Here is a 17,539-nt window from a genome sequence, read left to right on the forward strand (position 1 = left end):
GGGACACGGTGCCAAGGAGGGGGCACGGGAGGGTCAGGGCGGCTGCAGCAACACCAGCAGGCACCACGTCCTTCCTTCCTTCCTTCCTTCCTTCCTTCCTTCCTTCCGCCACTTCCTTCCTTCCGCCACTTCCTTCCGCCACTTCCTTCCGCCACTTCCTTCCGCCACTTCCTTCCCTCCCTCCCTCCCTCCCTCCCCTGGGGAGGGGGAACTTGGCTCCCTGGTTATTAACTCGTCCTCTCAGAGTTTGTCAGATGAGGCAAATTTTAAATTCCTCACGACCATCACCGTATTCTGAGTGTTACCCAAAGCTGTTAGGGGAGTACTGCTTAAGGCAAATGAATTATTTGATGTGCGGCACAGCCTGGAGAAAACAGTACATTTAACATTTAGTAAATTATCTCTTGTTTTTTAGGGAAAAAAAACCAGTAACTGGCTAAGCCTACTCCAACTCAGACTTAACTGAGAGCTGCTTAACACAACCCAGCACAGCCCATGGAATGGAAATGCTGCAGATTTTGGGATTAAAAATCCCATGTGGAGGAGAGGACCGCAGCTGTGGTTAAACCTTGTGTTTATTTTATTCTGTAGGTACCTGCGCTGCTGGAGTTTGTAAAGCTATGAAGAAAACCCCTGGATACTGAAATTCTTCAACCTCTTCCTGCCCTTGTACATCGACAGTGTTTTAACCCAGCACTGGGAGCTCAGCTGCAGAAACACAAGGAAGGGATTTGGTCAGAGAAGTGTGGCATTTGAACCAGAGGGATGCAACGTTTTAAGGCCAAGGTTGTGGATGTTGATATCAGCATACAATTCTATCATGGAATTGATTTAACAAGCTCCGATTCTACCAGATACCAATGCCAGTGCTGGCATTCTGGGATGAGCTGCATTTTTGCTTCTGCATTTCATGCCTAAACGAGTTCATTTTGAGTTCCACTGAAATACTTCATGTCTTAAAATACTGTATTCACTGCAGGAAGCCCTGCAGGTGGTGGCTGAGGTGACAAAGGGCACGTTAGGAAGGGGCTTGAGTCCATCTCATGGCTCTTCATTGGGGATGTGCTCTTGCCCGGTGTGTCCGTGTGTCTCAAATACCGGTTCTGTTTTCCCATTAACTTCCTTGATCCTGGGGGTTTTACGTACAAAGCCAATTGTACAGGACAGGTCTGTGTGTAAATAAGGGATTGTGCTTATCTATATGTCACTATAAATATGTATGAAGTTTTGTACATAGGAAAGAGAAAACGGCTCAAAGAATGTTTTCAGAACTGTGCCCTCCGTTTAAATGCACAGACAGGAGATTGCCATCCGTGTGCTCCCTCACTCTCCGGGAAGGGATCTCGCTGTCTGCATCCCGCCGGCTCTGTGAGGAGTTTGTGGTGGCCCGGAGCAGGGCTGGGCTCCGTGTCAGGAGATTTTGTTAACCCGGAGCAGGGCTGGGCTCCGTGTCAGGAGGTTTTTGGTAGCCCGGGGCCGGGCTGGGCTCTGTGTCAGGAGGTTTTTGGTAGCCCGGGGCCGGGCTGGGCTCTGTGTTAGGAGGTTTTTGGTACCCCAGGGCCAGGCTGGGCTCCGTGTCAGGAGATTTTGTTAACCCGGAGCAGGGCTGGGCTCCGTGTCAGGAGGTTTTTGGTAGCCCGGGGCCGGGCTGAGCCGTGCCGAGTCTCGGCCGCTCCTCCTCACTCTGGCCCCGGTGCATCCCTTGCAAGCACCGTCTCCAAGCCCCGGGGCGGCGGTGGGGCAGTGTCCCGAGTCCCTCGGTGCCCGGTGCGGGGGCAGCAGCCGGAGCAGGGGGTGCCGGGGCCGCCCCCCGCCCCAAACCCGCTGCTGTCTGTATGTGTGCCAGGCGTGGACTGCTTGTTCCAGCTGCGGAGGATGCGGCTGTTATTTCCAGTATTCTGCTCTATATCTGTAGCCTTCAGTGATTCCTTGAGTGCCTTACGTGGCTTGTGGACAGAATTCCTGACCAGGAGGAGAAAATGCCCCTGGACCGCCGCCGGCTCCTTCGCACCCTGTGCCCCTGGCCGGCAGCGTGCACAGGAAGAGATTTAGCTTCGACTCAGGAAATCGCCGTGTGAATATGTGTATTAAACCCTGTATGATGTGCTGTACAGTTTATTAAAAGGGACTGCTGTAAACTTATGCAAAACGTAACACAGAGAAGATGGAGGTTTTTGGTGCACCGGCTGGCGTGCCGTGACCCGTGTCCTCTAATCCTACTCCAGAATCATATCCAAAATACAGAACGCTGGGTTCAGTGCTGCGACAGCAACCGACAGCCCGAAAGCAGGGGCTGGAGAGACCGACTAGAGAATTTTACAGATATTTTTGTATTGTGATTCCTATGATATATATCGAGAGACTTTCTATTCCTTTGTAAAATACATAAATTATTGTCAATTTTAATTAAAAAGATCTGTTTTAAACCTTCAATTAGATGAGCTGGTTTGGGTTTGAGGGGATGGGGGAGCTGGGCTGTGTCACCGGCCGAGTGGGGCACCGGGAGATGCCCGGGAGGGCTCGGGGGGCGTTCACCCTCTCCCCGCGCAGCCAACCCCGCGCTGTCTCTGCCATCGCGGACGCTGCTGGAGATGTCACCTCGCGGTCGTACGCGGGGCCGGGCACGGGTGGATGGGCACCGGGCGGGGCGGGGGTCCCTGGGCGGCTCTTAACGCGGCGCGGGGCTCTCCTCGCCAGGGCGAGCGGCGGCGGGAGCGCTGCGGGAGCGCCGGGTGCGGGGCCATGGCGGGGCGGCAGGAGGAGGAGGCTCTGCCCGCCTGCTTTGCGGGGCTGGGCGCGGGCAGCCCGCGGCCGCGGCAGAAGCGCGGCGGGATGTTCTGCAGCGTGGAGGACGCCTTCGACAACAAGACGCTGAACTTCGCCTCGCTCGCTGCCTCCGGAACAGCAACACCCATCGGGGGGCACCGCCGCGACACGCAGCCGGGACCGAGCCCCGACCCCGGCCCCGATCCCGGCCCTGACCCCGGCCCCGACCCCGGCCCCGCCGCGGCCGCGCTGCCACCGAGAGCTCCGGCTGCGCTGCCCGACGGCTGCCGGCAGGTAACGGGACTGCACCGGGACAGGGGCCGGGGGCGCCTTGGCGAGCCGGCCTGGCCGAGACCGCGGCGGGAGGGCGAGCGGGGACCCGTCCGGCTGTCCTCCTGCCGTCCCATCCCGTCCTGTCCCATTCCGCCCCGTTCCGTCCCGTCCCGTTCCGTCCGGTCCCGCGGAGCTGGCTCCGGGAGCGGGCGCCGGGCCCATGCCCGTGGCGCGGGTTCGAGCCGGGCACGGTGCGGGGCCGCCGAGCGGCCGCCCTTCCCTCGGGCTCGGCCCCGCTCGGCCCCGCCGGACCGGCTCTGCCCGCGGCCGGGCGCGCGGCGGGGCGGACGGGGGCGCGCACGCAGGCGGGAGCGCACGGCGGCGGGAGCGGGCACGCGCGGAGCCCCGCACACACGCGGCGGAGGCGGCGGCGATGTCGCAGGCGGGCAGGAGGAGCGGGAGCCGGGGCAAGGTGAGGGCTCGCTCCGCGCGGGGCGAGGGCTGCGGGGCCGCGGGGCTGCGGGCCGGGCCGGGGAGGCTCCGGCCGGCGGGGATGGAGCGGGCCGGGCGGGCTCGCACAGCCGGGGGGCTCTGGGGGCTCCTGGCCGCCCCAGGGTGAGCGCCGGCGGGGCCGTTGCCGCTGGGGCCGTTGCTGCCGGGCCGTTGCCGGCGGTGCCGGTGCCGCGGGGCCGAGCCCCTGCCCCGGCCGCCCCTCGCAGCCCGCCCGCTCCGCTCCTTTGTTGCGCGGCCCGGCCGGAGCCCGGCGGTCCCGGCGCTTTGTCCCGGGGCCGCCCCGGGGGGACAAAGGCGGGCGGACTCCCTGCCCCGCCGTGCCCCGGCTCCCCGTGCCCCCGGAGCCGGAGATGTGCCCCGGGCACGCCGTCAGCGCGGGATGGGCTCGGCACTGCGAGAGCCTCCCGCAGCCCAGCGCTGCTCCCCCGGCAGCCCGGGGTCCCCCCGCGGCTCCCCCGCTGCGTGGGAGGGGATTCCCTGCTCCCGGCGCTTCCCGGCGGCGGCCGGGACACAGCCCTCGATTGCCGTGCTCTGTGTTTTGTTTGCTCTCTCTTGCTGGCTCGTGGCGGAACTGCCTTGGGGAAAACCCAGTGGGCACCGGAGCCAGGGACTCTGACATCCCAACCCCGTCACTGGGATGCGGGAGCGGGTCCCGGGTGTGGGGCCCTGCCGCTGGGGTGGGGACGGGCTCAGGATGAGGGTGAGGATGGGGTAAGGATGGGCATGGGGTGAGGATGGGCCCCACAAGGGGAGGAGCCGTCAGGCGCTCCCATGGGGCAGTAACACTGAGGCTTCTTTTGATTGATGTTATGGGACAAGGGGAAACAATAAAGACAATAAATCCTTGACTGTTAAAAAGAAAAGTAGTGCAATTCTTTAGCTTTCCCTTTATATGCCAGCGATGCTCTTTTAAACAAGCCCCAAACTGTTTCTAGGCAGTTTTGCCTCCGGACCCGGCTGTTTGAGGGGCAGCATCTCCGGGCTGTGCTGCCACGTGCTCAGGCGTCCCTCGGCTGGTTCCGTGCCCAGGCCGTGCTCTTTGTGTTGCCCATTTCAGCACTGGAAATAATTTTTCAAGCAGCATGAGAGAGCAGGAAAGGAATCCTCTGAAATTAGGCTGCAGCTGAATGTAGACATCAGTGCTGCTGCTTCCTAAATTTTCTAGTTAAAGATTCTGGGTGAAGATTCTGCAAATCTGAAAACTGTGCCAGTGTCTGGCTTTGAAGTGAGGCAAGTCCTCGAGGCTTTATCTGCCTCAGCCGAGACTGTGAAAAGGGATGAATGGCAATAAATTACCAGGTTAATGAGATGCACTGAGAAGCCTGGAGCTGAGGCAGCAGCACGGCTGGCTCAGCCCTCGGAGCTGGGGGTGCCCACGGCTCAGCGATGCAGCCCTGGCTCCTCCAAACGACAATTTCATGTGGTTCCCCTTGCAAATGTGGTTGTAGAATAGTCTGGGTAGTCACTGAACTTGAGTGATTTCAGGGAAAATACTAAACCTAGACTTACTTAAAGCTTGGAATGAGTAAGGTGGAATCCAAACAAAAAATCTTTAAAAACCTGTGGATTTTTTTTCCCATTAGGGTCACCACATTCTAATCAAAGGAGGAAAAATTGTCAACGATGATCAGTCATTTTACGCAGACGTTTATGTGGAGGATGGCCTAATAAAGTAAGTTAAAAATTTATATTTGCTAATGTAATTTCTTAGAATGATGCAGTGCCTTGGGATTTGAACAAGGTTCTTTCCCATCACTTTTTCTTTAGAAAAATGAAGGCAGCATTTTAGAGCAGTGTCAGGAAAGAGCTGCACTGGGGTAGCTGCAGCTGTGGAGACTGGCAGAGCACTGGCAGCCAGGGGAGGAGCCACAGAGGTTGTTTTGGCATCCTCACCTGAAAGCTGTTGCCAGCTAAGAGGAGATGTTGGTTTCCTTTGCAGACAGATCGGAGAGCACCTGATCGTGCCCGGCGGCACCAGGACCATCGATGCCCACGGGCAGCTGGTGATTCCGGGCGGCATCGACGTGCACACGCGGCTGCAGGCGCCCACCATGGGCATGAACTCGGCCGACGGCTTCTTCCAGGGCACCCGGGCAGCGCTGGCAGGGGGCACCACCATGATCAGTAAGGGGCTGTGCTCTCCAGCAGGGCACACAGGCCTGGAGTCACTGCGGGGACGTTTGTGTGCCTTCACAGCACAGAAATGTCTGTTTCTGCTGGGCAGACCCAAACACCACAGAGCTAATTGAAGGTGCTGTGTACTGTGCAGAACCTCTTTCCCTTGCTGCACATGGATATTAAAAATATTTATCTGCTCCTGCCTCACCTCATCAGAGAGCAAGGCAGAAGAGCACTTTAAACACCTTTTAATACGTTTTTAACAGCTCTGCAAGTGTGGGGCATTTTTGAGTTTCCCAGCTCTAAGCACAGGCTCCATTTTTGTGTTAATGGAAAATAATTTTGCTCTCTGTTCTGTTCCTACTCCATTCCCAAGAAGCACTGCAGTGAGTGACTGCAGGACCAGTCTCACCAGTCCTGGCACAGCTCCCCAAGGAATGGGAGCGGAGCTGAGGGAAGTGATGAGCAGAGGGGGCTGCCCATGGCAGCTGCCCCAGGGCAGAATGCTCACCAGCACAGTGCTGTGCTGGCTGAGAAACAGAGCCATGCCTGGGGTTTGCTTGTTGTGCTTGTATCACTTAGCCTGGGAGCTCCATGCCCCTTGTCCCTCAGCAGTGCTGGGAGTGAGCTGGCACTGCTGTGTCCAGCTGTGTGGCCTGGGTGCAGTGCCCGATGTGTCCCTGTCCCCAGCCTGCATGTCCCCACAGCAGCAGCAGCTGTGGCCGGGGTGCAGTGTCCTGCATGTCCCTGTCCCTGTCCCACATGTCCCTGCAGCAGCAGCAGCAGCAGCAGTTGTGTGGCCGGGGTGCGGTGCCCAGTCTGTCCCTGACCCTGTCGCTGTCCCTGACCCCCGTGTCCCCGCAGTTGACCACGTGTGCCCGGACGCGGGGAGCAGCCTCCTGGCCGCCTACGAGCAGTGGCGCAACCGTGCCGACAGCCAGGCCTGCTGCGACTACAGCCTGAGCATGGACATCCCGCACTGGCACGAGAGCCTCAGGGAGGAGCTGGAGGCGCTGGTCAAGGACAAGGGTAAGGGCAGAGGGACCCCGTGGGCTCAGGGCCGCTGCAGGGTCCCGGGGTGGCCGTGGCAGCCCTGCTGTCCCCAGCACTCAGCGCTGCAGGGACACGCGCAGGCGGCCGCGCTCTGCCCGTGGCGCTGGCACCTCCCTGTCCTTGGCCAGCTAGGAGAGAGCTGTGGCACCAGGCTCCTGCCATGACATCTGGGTCTGTGCCCTCACCTTTGGGCAGCCTGGTCATGGAAAGGGATTTTGGAAGCTGAAGGAGTAGGGCTGGACACCCTGACGTGAGCTGCCAGATGTACAGAAAATACATTTAAAGAAAAACCTCTGGGACAGAGCGTAAAGAAGGGAACTCAGCTTTAAGCATTCCACAGTGGTTCCGTTGTGCCTGTAACTACTGTGCATCCCGAGGTATCCACGGCACATGGCTGGCTGGAAAGCAGGAAAGTAGACCACGCGGCAGGGATTCATGCATTCATTAATACCTATTGCCGTGTTTGGAACTACACTTTCCTTCAGATATGCTAATGCAGAGCTAAATGTCTTCAGTGTAATTTGTAGTCTTGCAAGCAAGGGTTTAATTGGCCAATTACCATAGAAATTCACAGTGAATTTCCTATTAAAATGCAGAGTGGCTGAAGTAATGGAGCTGTTCCTTGGTACACATATGAAATACAGCTGTAATTTGATCATGGTTTGGTATTGCTTATTGCCTCTATCCATACAAAACACAGCAGCAATTCATAGAATCATGGAATGGTTTGGATTGGAAAGGACCTGATCCCATTCCCTGCCATGGCAGGGACACCTCCCACTGTCCCAGGTGCTCCCAGCCCCAGTGTCCAGCCTGGCCTTGGGCACTGCCAGGGATCCAGGGGCAGCCACAGCTGCTCTGGGCACCTGTGCCAGGGCTGCCCACCCTGCCAGGGAACAATTCCCAATTCCCAATATCCCATCCATCGCTGCCCTCTGGCACTGGGAGCCATTCCCTGTATCCTGTCCCTCCATCCCTTGTCCCAAATTTGAGAATAAGCCATAGACTGAAGCCACCATTGGAGGAAAACCAGCATGGCAGTGAGGCACCTGAGTGTGCATTTGGAGCAGTCACAGAGGGTACCTAACCCCAAAAAGGGGTTTCATTTTGTGGTTCAAGTGCACCATAACATAGAGGTTTATTGTCTTTCACAACCCCCAAGCTCTGGGGTCAGTGGGGACATTTCCCACATCAGCCCTTGGCTTTGCTTTGCTTCCAGTGTAACCCTCTCCAGCACAGCCCCCTGGTCGAGCACCTCTGCCCAGCCCACACCAGGGCAGTGACAAAGGGACAAAGCCACACGTGTCCTTTTCTTTTCTCAAGGTGTGAACTCGTTCCTGGTGTTCATGGCTTACAAGGACAAGCTGCAGTGCACTGATAGCCAGGTAGGACAGCGGAACACAGGGAAAGGCAGGGCCTGCCTCTGAGCCCTCTGGGAGAGGCAGGGCTGAGCTGGCCCCCGCTGTGTCTCGGCAGATGTACGAGATCTTCTGCGCCATCCGGGACCTGGGGGCCATCGCCCAGGTGCACGCGGAGAACGGGGACATCATCGAGGAGGTACCGTGGCCCCTGGGACCGGGGCTGAGCAGGGCCCTGGGGGGGAACCCCTGTCCTGTCCCTGTCCTGTCCCTGTCCCTGTCCCTGCCCCTGTCCCTGTCCCTGTCCTGTCCCTGCCCCTGTCCCTGTCCCTGTCCCTGTCCTGTCCTGCCCCTGTCCTGTCCCTGCCCCTGTCCCTGTCCTGTCCCTGCCCCTGTCCCTGTCCCTGCTCTTGCCCCTGTCCTGTCCCTGCCCCTGTCCCTGTCCCTGCTCTGTTCTGCCCCTGTCCCTGCCCCTGTCCCTGTCCCTGTCCCTGTCCCTGCTCTGTTCTGCCCCTGCCCTGTCCCTGCCCCTGCCCCTGCTCCTGTCCCTGTCCCTGCTCCTGTCCCTGTCCCTGTCCCTGTCCTTGTCCTGTTCCATCCCTGTCCCCATCCGTGCCCCTGCCCCTGTCCCTGCCCCTGCCCCAGGACCTGGAGCCCCAAAGCCTTGGAGGGAACGGGACCCTGTGTAGCGGCAGGAGCATCAGGGTGTCCTGTGGAATCATCCGTGCCCTCATGGATCTTCACATGCGGGTGCTTGGGTTCCCAAAAAGCACTTTGGGGGTTCCTAAGGGATGACTGGCTGCCTTAAGTGATGCTTTATCCCATTATCTGTTGTGTTTATGAGTTTGGATTGCTTGAAAAAATCAGGAGGTTTGAGGCTTTTGCAGTAATGTTGTGACATGGGCAGCATTTAACTCCACCATCAGCACCTGGGAATTCCTTGGTGTTGCAGCCTCTGCTCATGGGCCTTATTTTTCCTTTTTACCTGTAGAAAAGACAGTGTTGGCTCCAGCCTCAGATACACGAGCTGGAGTTAGACTGGCAGTTCCTTAGGCTCACGGTCACGCCAGCATTCAGTCTGGTGTGGGAGTCAGGCTGAACTGAAAGCCAGATCCAATCCTTCAAATGGGTTTATTTGAACAAACAGGGTAAAGGCTAATTCCCACCTCCTGGGATTTTATCTGGAAACCTCAGCTGGCTGTGGAGCCAGGCAGCTCATGGTGCAGCAGTGTTTCTGTCAGCTGCCAGCCTGGTGACACTTGAGCCCTGGGGACAAACCTGGAGATCTGTGACAAGAATACAGACAAATAGGCACGCCCTGAGAGCAGGGGCCTCTAAAGGATCCTGTGGGATCTGCTCTGTGGTGTTGGATTACATCCTTGCCTTGGTGCCAGCTGCCTGGGAGGCTGCATGCCACAGAGCAGCAGAGGGACAGGCTGAGCTGTGTGCTGGACATCTGCGTTCAGATGCCACAGGAGGGACCTGGGACAGCCCAGAGCTCATCTCAGCGTCTGTCACTGCGGGCTCCCTTTCCTCTGTGCCACTTGGTGAGGTGCAAAGGGACAGGAGCCTTCGGGAGAGGTGGCACTGGCTGCGCCCCAATGACAGTCACATCCCTGTGCCCATCCCGGCCTCCTCAGGGGCTCCTGAGCAGCCGCAGCAGGCTCAGGGATGCTGGGGTCCCTGTCCCTTTGCTGCAGCTGGGGCAGCCTGGCTGTCAGTCCCCTCCTCCAGAGCCTTGTGAGGGGTGGGAGGGCCCCGAGGTGCTGCTGGGGCACTGCAGCTGCCATGCAGGAGCATTTCTGCAGCACAGGACAGGTCTCTGGGAGGTGGCCTGGGGAGTGGGCTGTCCCTGGGCAGTGTCCCGTGTCCCACCTGCCCTCGGGGGGCTCTGGCCAGGGTGTGCTGTGTCCCACGGTGCTCCAGCAGGCTGTGCCCATCACTGACTGCTCTCTCCTTCCTCCTCACCCCCAGGAGCAGAAGAGGATGCTGGAGCTGGGAATTACAGGCCCAGAGGGGCACGTCCTCAGCCACCCCGAGGAGGTAACGCCACCAGCCCTCGCTCCAAGCTCCAGGCCCACTGTGCAGAGGGGCTGGGACACCTGTGACATGGGACCTCTGTGTCTGGGACCCCTGTGTCATGGGACCCCTGTGTCTGGGACCCCTGTGTCATGGGACCTCTGTGTCCTGGGACACCTGTGTCATGGGACCCCTGTGTCATGGGACCCCTGTGTCTGGGACCCCTGTGTCATGGGACCACTGTGTCTGGGACCCCTCTGTTGTGGGACACCTGTGTCATGTTCTTGTGGAACACCCGTGCCGTGTTCTTGTGCCCGCAGGTGGAGGCAGAGGCCGTGTTCCGTGCCATCACCATCGCCAGGCAGGCCAACTGCCCCCTCTATGTCACCAAGATCATGAGCAGGGGGGCTGCAGATGTCCTGGCTCAGGCCAAGAGGAAAGGTAACACTGGCCTGCACAGGCAATCTCTGAGCCTCTGAATCCAGCCAGGAACCTCATGCTGGCTGTGAGCTCTGAGGAGCCCTCATCCCCTGAGCTCCCCCTCACCGAGGGCACTGAGGCTCGTGCTGGTTTCCATGGTGGGCTGTGCCAGAGCTAATTGCTTGGAGCTGGGAGGATTGGATGTGTTGGAAGCTGTGACACTTCCATCTAGGCAGACACAGCTGAGAAACGGGGAATAATCCACTTGTGATGGTTTGGTGTCAACTGAATGAAAGCAGATGTGGAGCAAGCTCCAAACGGTGGCTGGGGGTGGAGTGGGAAGGGCTGGATCAATCCTGGGGGAGCAGGGTGATAGAGGGAGCACAGTCACCGCTTCCCTGGCCCGTGGCTGCCAGACAGAGTCAGGTTTGGTTTAAAGGAAGGCATGACAGCCCGTAGGAATGCGTGCCTGGTGTAGGGAGGGGACAGACAGATCCAGACCTTGCTTTGACAGTGTCTCCCAGTGACCCGAGCTAATGTGAGGATGAGCGGGGCTCGAAGCGCTGGCAGTGCTGCAGGAGTGAGGAGCTGCCGTGTGTGGCTGTGGCAGGGCCGTGTCTGTGCCGCCTGCCCTGACAGCCCCTCGCTCTGCAGGTGCCGTGGTGTACGGGGAGCCCATCACAGCCAGCCTGGGCACCGATGGCTCCCACTACTGGAGCAGGAACTGGGCCAAAGCCGCCGCCTTCGTCACGTCCCCGCCTGTCAGCCCCGACCCCAGCACGGCCGAGCACCTCAGCACTCTGCTCTCCAGGTGGGTGCCGTGCACAGCTGGGCACAGCTGGGCACACCTGCCCTGCCCGGTCTGCATCCCGCCCACGCCCACCCGGTGCCATTTACAGCACTGGCATGGCTGTGGGGCCCGAGCCCACGAGCCTCCGGGCCCCCCCTGGGCTGCCCAGCAATGGGGCTGTGCCAGCCTGGGTGCCATCAGTGCCCCCTCGCTGAGCCCTGCCCTGTCCTTCCCAGCGGGGACCTGCATGTCACGGGCAGTGCCCACTGCACCTTCACCACCGCGCAGAAGGCCGTGGGCAAGGACAACTTCACGCTGATCCCCGAGGGCACCAACGGCGTGGAGGAGAGGATGGCCATCGTGTGGGAGAAGTGCGTGGTACGTGCTGCAGGAGCTGTGCCTGGCTCCAGGCTGTCACTGCCTCGCTAGTGCAGACGAGCCTCAGCAGTGACACTGTCTAGACACTGCTGCAGCTTCAGAGAGCTGCCAGCGACAGGCTGAGACACACGGCTGCCTGCACGGTGCCTTCAAAGGCTGCTGGGCAGGGACCACCCTCTGCTCCTGCTCAGTCCCCAGGCAGTCTCTGCAGCACATTGTCCCGAGGGTGGTGAGGTGCTCCTGCCCCTGAGGGGTGGATAGGGGGTGTCTCTCCCATGGGATGTGACTGGCCATGCTTCCAGCTGCCAGGTGACCCCAGGCCCCAGCAGGCTCCTGTCACCCCTGTGTGCCTGGCAGCAGGGCTGTGATCCCAGGGTGGGATCAGTCTGTGTCCCTGCTCCCAGTGCTCACATCCCTGCTGGCACCATCCCTGGGGAGCGCCGTGCTCCATCCCACAGAGCAATGTCCCTGTGCAGCCTGCAGGAGCTTGGGAGCCAAGCCACCCTGAAACCTCTCTGAGATGGGCTTTGTTCAAACAGAAATAGCACTTCTCTTAAGGTGACCAGTGAAAATGGTAAAGAAATAGCATGGGTTGGGTTCACTTCCAGTCTTTCTTCACTGGGCTGACCTCAGCCCTCCTCAGTGATCCTGAGATGCCTGTGCAGCCAGTGTAGGTCTTGCTTTTCAGAGACTTCAGCCTTTGGAGTCCAAGGAAAATAAAACCTGTCTGTCATATCCTTTATCCCACAGGGACAGTGCTCATCCTCACATCCCCCTCCCCTGTAACCACGGCCCTGTGGCAGAGCAGACCCTCACCCACATGGGCACAGGGGTGGGGGCAACAGCTCCTGCCAGGGCACAGCTCTGGGGAGGGACCTGCCCCCAGCCCTTGTTCCCCTGGGATGGTTCCTGCTCTTCTGCCCCCAGCCCTTGTTTCCCTGGGATGTTCCCCTCCCCAGGTCCCCGGGAAGATGGATGAGAACGATTTTGTGGCAGTGACCAGCACCAACGCTGCCAAGATCTTCAACTGCTACCCCAGGAAGGGGCGCGTGGCTGTGGGCTCCGACGCTGACCTGGTGCTCTGGAACCCCAAGGCTACGAAAATCATCTCAGCAAAAACCCACCACTCGGTAAAATACAGTTTCAGTCGTTTTCTGGGGGTGGTCTTACAGTCTGAAGAGATCTGGAAAGCAATGTATGTCCCTAGCTAGATCAGATCATTCAGCACGGGAGGAGTTCTCTGTGTGGGTACACTGATGAAGGACCATGCATTTGCTATTAAAAATAGTAGGAAAATATCCTTTTATTGCTTTAAGGGTGGGGTTTGTACTGAGGGACCACTCCAAGACAGCTGGTAAGGAAATCTTAAGGTCAGTGTATTTGCTGTGGACTAGAAAAATGTCAGCGCTGAACTGAAGTACTGAACTAGTGCTGAACTGCAATGTGTATTAGTTGCAGTTTAATACATATTAAACTATTGCTATAGTTTTATATATAATGGTATTAATCTTAATACAAAATTTAAATATTCCATAAATAATATAAAAAATATAGTAATATAAATATATTTTAATAAAAGTAGTAAACTGTTGTTGTAGTTTAATATGATTGGTTTTAAGATTTATTTTCTCCATTCCAGTTTGGTTAGTTAGTTCTGACTGATAGTGCACGAGGAGCAGTGTACAAAAATGGGGGGCATTGTTGGCCTCCTCTTCAATCCTGCAGGCACTGAATATCAGGGTTTGCTTTTTCCAGAACGTGGAGTACAACATATTTGAAGGCACTGAGTGCCACGGGGTCCCAACCTTGGTGATAAGTCAGGGAAGAGTTGTGCTTGAAGATGGAAACCTGTGTGTCACCCAGGGCTCAGGTCGCTTCATCCCTAGGAAGACCTTCCCTGACTTCGTTTATAAAAGGATAAAGGCAAGAAACAGGGTAAGGAGAGTTTTATTTGCCATAATCCCTTGTTTTGATCACAATCTCTCAGCTGTAGTGTATTGGGGCTGCTGTGCTGGCAAGCCTGCAACAGCAGCAGGAGTATTATCAATGCTATTTCTTTCTGTCTGTAACTGCCTGGATGTCAGTCAAGAATTCTTAGTATTAGAGCTAATAATGACAGTTTTATTAGCCTATTACAATGTTACAAAGCAAAAATATGAGTTCTTTGTATTGATGTAGAGGGAGGAATTCCTCTCTTACCTGTGCTAGAGAGGTTTCTGTTGCTGTATTCCCAGTGTCTGCTCTGCAGCCTTTGGAGGGTAAGGGATGTACATCCCATAGGTGCTGGAATACAGTAACATAAATGCTCCCATTAGCTGGCACAGCTGTTTAAAGAGACACAAAGAGATGCAAATATGTAAAGAGCTTCTTGACAGCTTTGTCCTCCTTCCCTTTTCCCTGTGCTATTGCAGACACTGTAATTCTGCATCCTACAGAAAGGCAGAGCAGGAACCAGTAACCCAAATTACCTGCAGAGGCAGGAGCCCCAACTCTGGTGTGCCTCAGGGTGTCTGGGGTGCCTGGAGGGCGGGATGGGGATGTGCCAGCTCCCTGCAGGGTGGGAATGGGACCCAGAGAAGGTGCAGATGCCCCATCCCTGGAGGTGTCCAAGGCCAGGCTGAAAGTTCTTTGAAGACCATTGTTCTCCCTGGGCTGGGCAGCTGTGCCGGGGCAGCTGTGCCAGGGCAGCTGTGCCAGGGCAGCTGTGCCGGGGCTGGGCAGCTGTGCCGGGGCAGCTGTGCCCTGGCAGCTGTGCCCTCTCCATGGAGGAGCGTTCCCGTACCCAGCCCAGTCTCCCGGCACAGCTGGAGGCGCTGCCCCGGCCGTGCTGACGCTGTTCTCCCCGCAGCTGGCCGAGGTGCACGGCGTGCCCCGGGGCATGTACGACGGGCCGGTGCACGAGGTGCCGGCCAGCGTCAGGACCGCGGCCCCGCGTGCCACCCCCTGCGCCGGCAAAGCCGCGGCGCCGCCCGTGCGCAACCTGCACCAGTCCGGCTTCAGCCTGTCCGGTACGTGGGGCCAGCGGGGCTGGGCTGGGCGGGGACGCTGCTGCAGGGCTGGGGCTGCAGCCCAGGCACCGAGAGCAGCACGGAAAGCGCTAGAGTGTTCCGCGGTATTTATGTCAATGCACAGAGCATGCTGGGGGCTCTGTTCCCAGGAGCCCGCAGTGATTCAGCACCATTTGTGCTGCAGAAAGCTGCCCAGCAGCTGTTGGGAGCTTGGAAAGCCAATGCTCTGCCCTAAAACCACTTTCATAATGGTTTTCAGCTGGTTGGATCTCATATTGTCTGATAAATGTTACCAATCCCCACATTTTATTATATACAGAATTTTATTTTATTTCTAAGAAAGCCACTTATAAATCTTCCAGAAAGAAACAATGAAAAATTAAGTTCAGTCAAATATAGCCATTCCAAACTGTGCCGTGCTCATGGAGTGCCCCAAACGGCCCATAATGAAATGACTGGTGTTTGCTGAGGAGGTGTTGTGTGGCCGTGGCCTTTCAGCAGTGGCACTGCCCTCTCTCTGCTCTCCGCAGGGTCCCAGGCCGATGACCACATTGCGCGGCGCACGGCGCAGAAGATCATGGCCCCGCCGGGCGGCCGCTCCAACATCACCTCTCTGTCCTGACCCGCGCCCGCGCCGGCCCCGCCGCCCCAGCCGGGCCGGGGCCGCCCCCGCGCCCGCCAGCCCTTCCCGCTAGGTAGAGTAGAGCGACCCCCGAGGCCGCGCTCCCGCTTGGGCTCCCTGCGCGCTCCCTCGCTAGCTGCTAGGAAAGCCCTTCCTTCCCTCCCGTGCATGCCCGGCCCCAGGGCTGCGGGCCCGCGTGGGCATGAAGGCACATCCCGCTGGATCACGCTCCTTGCCAGCAGCTCCGCTGCCCGCTCTCATCCAAGGACTTACAACAGACGAGCACTGCCGTGGTTTCCAGCCAGAGCCCTCCGCCCTGGCCGAGCCTCCAGAGCCATCCCCAGCCCGCGTGTCCCTCTGCGGTCACAGCTCAGGGACAAGCGCAGCCCCATGCCCTGGGACAGAGTGGTGCTGCCCCTCCAGGACCTGGCCATGCCGTGGGCTGATGTCCTTCTGTCAGCCTTGTTTTCTAAAGATCATTTATACGGATTTTCAGGAACTGAGTGTGAGTCCAATACCAAATACCGAGACTCGTTTGGAGGCCAGGTGCATGCAACACACTTTTTTATAAAGATTATTCTAGCCCAGGTATTACATTTAAAGGTGTGTACACAGAGTCAACCTCAGGCTGCAGAGCCATGCATGTACATCCAGGAATGGCTTTCCGTTCCTGTCTGCTCCTTGCTTGGAATAAACTCGGCTGGAAACCATGAAATGGTGGAAGTGGTTGATTGACCCGAGTCCATTTTGTTGTTTTGTTCCTTTGTGTTTTCTGGCGAGTCTGGGACCATCCCATCGTGACGTGCAGGTTGCTGTGCTCCCTTGGGGGGACAGGCTCATGGTGGTGGCAGTGTGGGCAGAGTGCCTCCCTTCTCCTCAGCCCTGCTCCCTTGGTTTGCCCCCTGCCCCGTGGTTTGCAGATGAACCCACGGCTCCAGGAGTGGGGCTGGCATCCCCTCGGCCCACGGCGGTTCTGGTGCTGGTGAGACCTCATGGCATGTCCATGAGACACCGATTTCCCTGGCACTGCCAGCCTTGGCTCTCCAGCTCTGTCTGAGCCAGGCACAAGAAACAGAGCCGGGGTTGTGGTGGCACAAGCAGGGATCTGATTTATGGGTGGGGGCTGGAGCCACGCATGGCAGCTCCAGATACATGAATCCATGAATTAGGAATGAAACCACAAATATAAACCAGGGAGGGATTTATTTTTTTTGCTGGGGGTTTTTTGATTATCTGATATGACCTACATTTCACAGCTTAATGCTGCAGTAATTTCTGTGCTAAGCACATGGGAATGTATTTGTTTGGATGTTTTATATTTAATTTTAAATTTAATTTAATTTCTTTCATTTGTTGATTTTCTGATTTTTCCTGAAATTGCACGAAGGCAATTAACATCTAGTGGAAGGTATCCCTGCCATGGCAGGGGGTGGAATGAGATGAGCTTTAAGGTCCCTTCCAGCCCAAGCTATCTATGATTCTATGATCTCTTTTTGTGCTGGATAGAGCTTAAGTTACAGCAGTGGGAAATCCATAAGGCATGGAGAGGATGGAAGACACAGTCTGATGGCAGTGACCCCACCACCCCAGCACCCCGAGCTCATAAACACTTGGCAAAGGAGGTTCTGAGCTCGCTGTGCTGCCGATGTCCCTTTTCCCACAGCTGGCCTGGTTGGTGCCAGTGAGGACCCAGCAGAGTCAGCGCTCCCTCTCCCACATCACCCAGTTTAGGTCCCTCCACCCTCTGTGGCAGCCCAAGGCTCAGGCCCTGCCGGCCGCTCCCCTGTGCAGGGAGGGTTTGCGTTCATTCCCTCTGTCAGGGAGCTGTGGGAGCCAGCACAGCTGCCCCACGCTCCTCCCAGTGCAGGAGCAGGGCCAGCAGCATCTCTGCAGCTCCCCGGTGCCAGGAGAGGCTGAGCTGGCAGGAACCGCCCGCGGCACCCACACCGTGTCTGCCCCTAATTCCTTTGGACAGCTTTCCTGCAGGCTCTGGGTCAGGGACACGGCGAGACGCTCGGTGCCCTTGACTGGCAGCGCAGCCCTGGCTCTGCAGAGGCTCTGCAGGGCTTGTGTCTGCTGTGGGGATGGGCCCCAAATACCTCAGGACAGCAGTGCTGCTCAGGGATGGGCCCCAAATACCTCAGGACAGCAGTGCTGCTCAGGGATGGACCCCCAAATACCTCAGGACAGCAGTGTTGCTCAGGGATGGACCCCCAGTTCT

The 17,539-nt window shown here is 57.8% G+C and overlaps 2 protein-coding genes across 20 annotated transcripts in view; both read left to right on the plus strand.

Annotated features, from left to right (window-relative positions):
- Window positions 1-2,433, plus strand: part of JAKMIP3 (Janus kinase and microtubule interacting protein 3) — a 59,523-nt gene extending 57,090 nt beyond the window's left edge. For 15 of the 18 annotated variants that reach the window (XM_074545442.1, XM_074545438.1, XM_074545440.1 and 12 more), the window contains 2 exons: window positions 592-1,500; window positions 1,626-2,433. The gene's annotated coding sequence lies outside the window, so the exon portion shown is untranslated. Of the gene's footprint in view, window positions 1-591 lie in introns of all 18 variants that reach the window. The other 3 variants (XM_074545431.1, XM_074545430.1, XM_074545429.1) reach the window with 3 other exon arrangements.
- A 183-nt stretch (window positions 2,434-2,616) lies between these two features.
- Window positions 2,617-16,044, plus strand: DPYSL4 (dihydropyrimidinase like 4). Of its 2 annotated transcripts, none has more exons than XM_074545463.1 (14): window positions 2,617-3,060; window positions 5,136-5,224; window positions 5,492-5,676; window positions 6,535-6,699; window positions 8,047-8,108; window positions 8,200-8,280; window positions 10,056-10,124; window positions 10,421-10,541; window positions 11,175-11,331; window positions 11,547-11,688; window positions 12,648-12,818; window positions 13,444-13,623; window positions 14,537-14,696; window positions 15,227-16,044. In XM_074545463.1, the coding sequence occupies exons 1-14, from the start codon at window positions 2,632-2,634 to the stop codon at window positions 15,316-15,318; spliced, it is 2,103 nt and encodes a 700-aa protein (XP_074401564.1). In that variant the 5' UTR covers window positions 2,617-2,631; the 3' UTR covers window positions 15,319-16,044. The 2 variants fall into 2 exon arrangements, with proteins under 2 accessions (XP_074401564.1, XP_074401562.1); XM_074545461.1 differs by lacking the exon at window positions 2,617-3,060 and adding an exon at window positions 3,245-3,511 and having other exon boundaries at window positions 15,227-16,043.
- The last annotated feature ends 1,495 nt before the right edge of the window (window positions 16,045-17,539 follow it).

Source organism: Zonotrichia albicollis, chromosome 7 (genome assembly GCF_047830755.1).
Source record: "Zonotrichia albicollis isolate bZonAlb1 chromosome 7, bZonAlb1.hap1, whole genome shotgun sequence".
Lineage (NCBI taxonomy): Eukaryota > Metazoa > Chordata > Aves > Passeriformes > Passerellidae > Zonotrichia > Zonotrichia albicollis.

What these genes read in the sequence shown, in the direction of transcription:
- DPYSL4 (XM_074545463.1), top strand. Translation starts at nt 2,632, where the DNA reads ATGGGCACCGGGCGGGGCGGGGGTCCCTGGGCGGCTCTTAACGCGGCG. An exon ending in CAGCAAAAACCCACCACTCG is followed by an intron (nt 12,819 to 13,443) that starts GTAAAATACAGT and finishes TGCTTTTTCCAG; the next exon opens with AACGTGGAGTACAACATATT. An exon ending in GTCCGGCTTCAGCCTGTCCG is followed by an intron (nt 14,697 to 15,226) that starts GTACGTGGGGCC and finishes TGCTCTCCGCAG; the next exon opens with GGTCCCAGGCCGATGACCAC.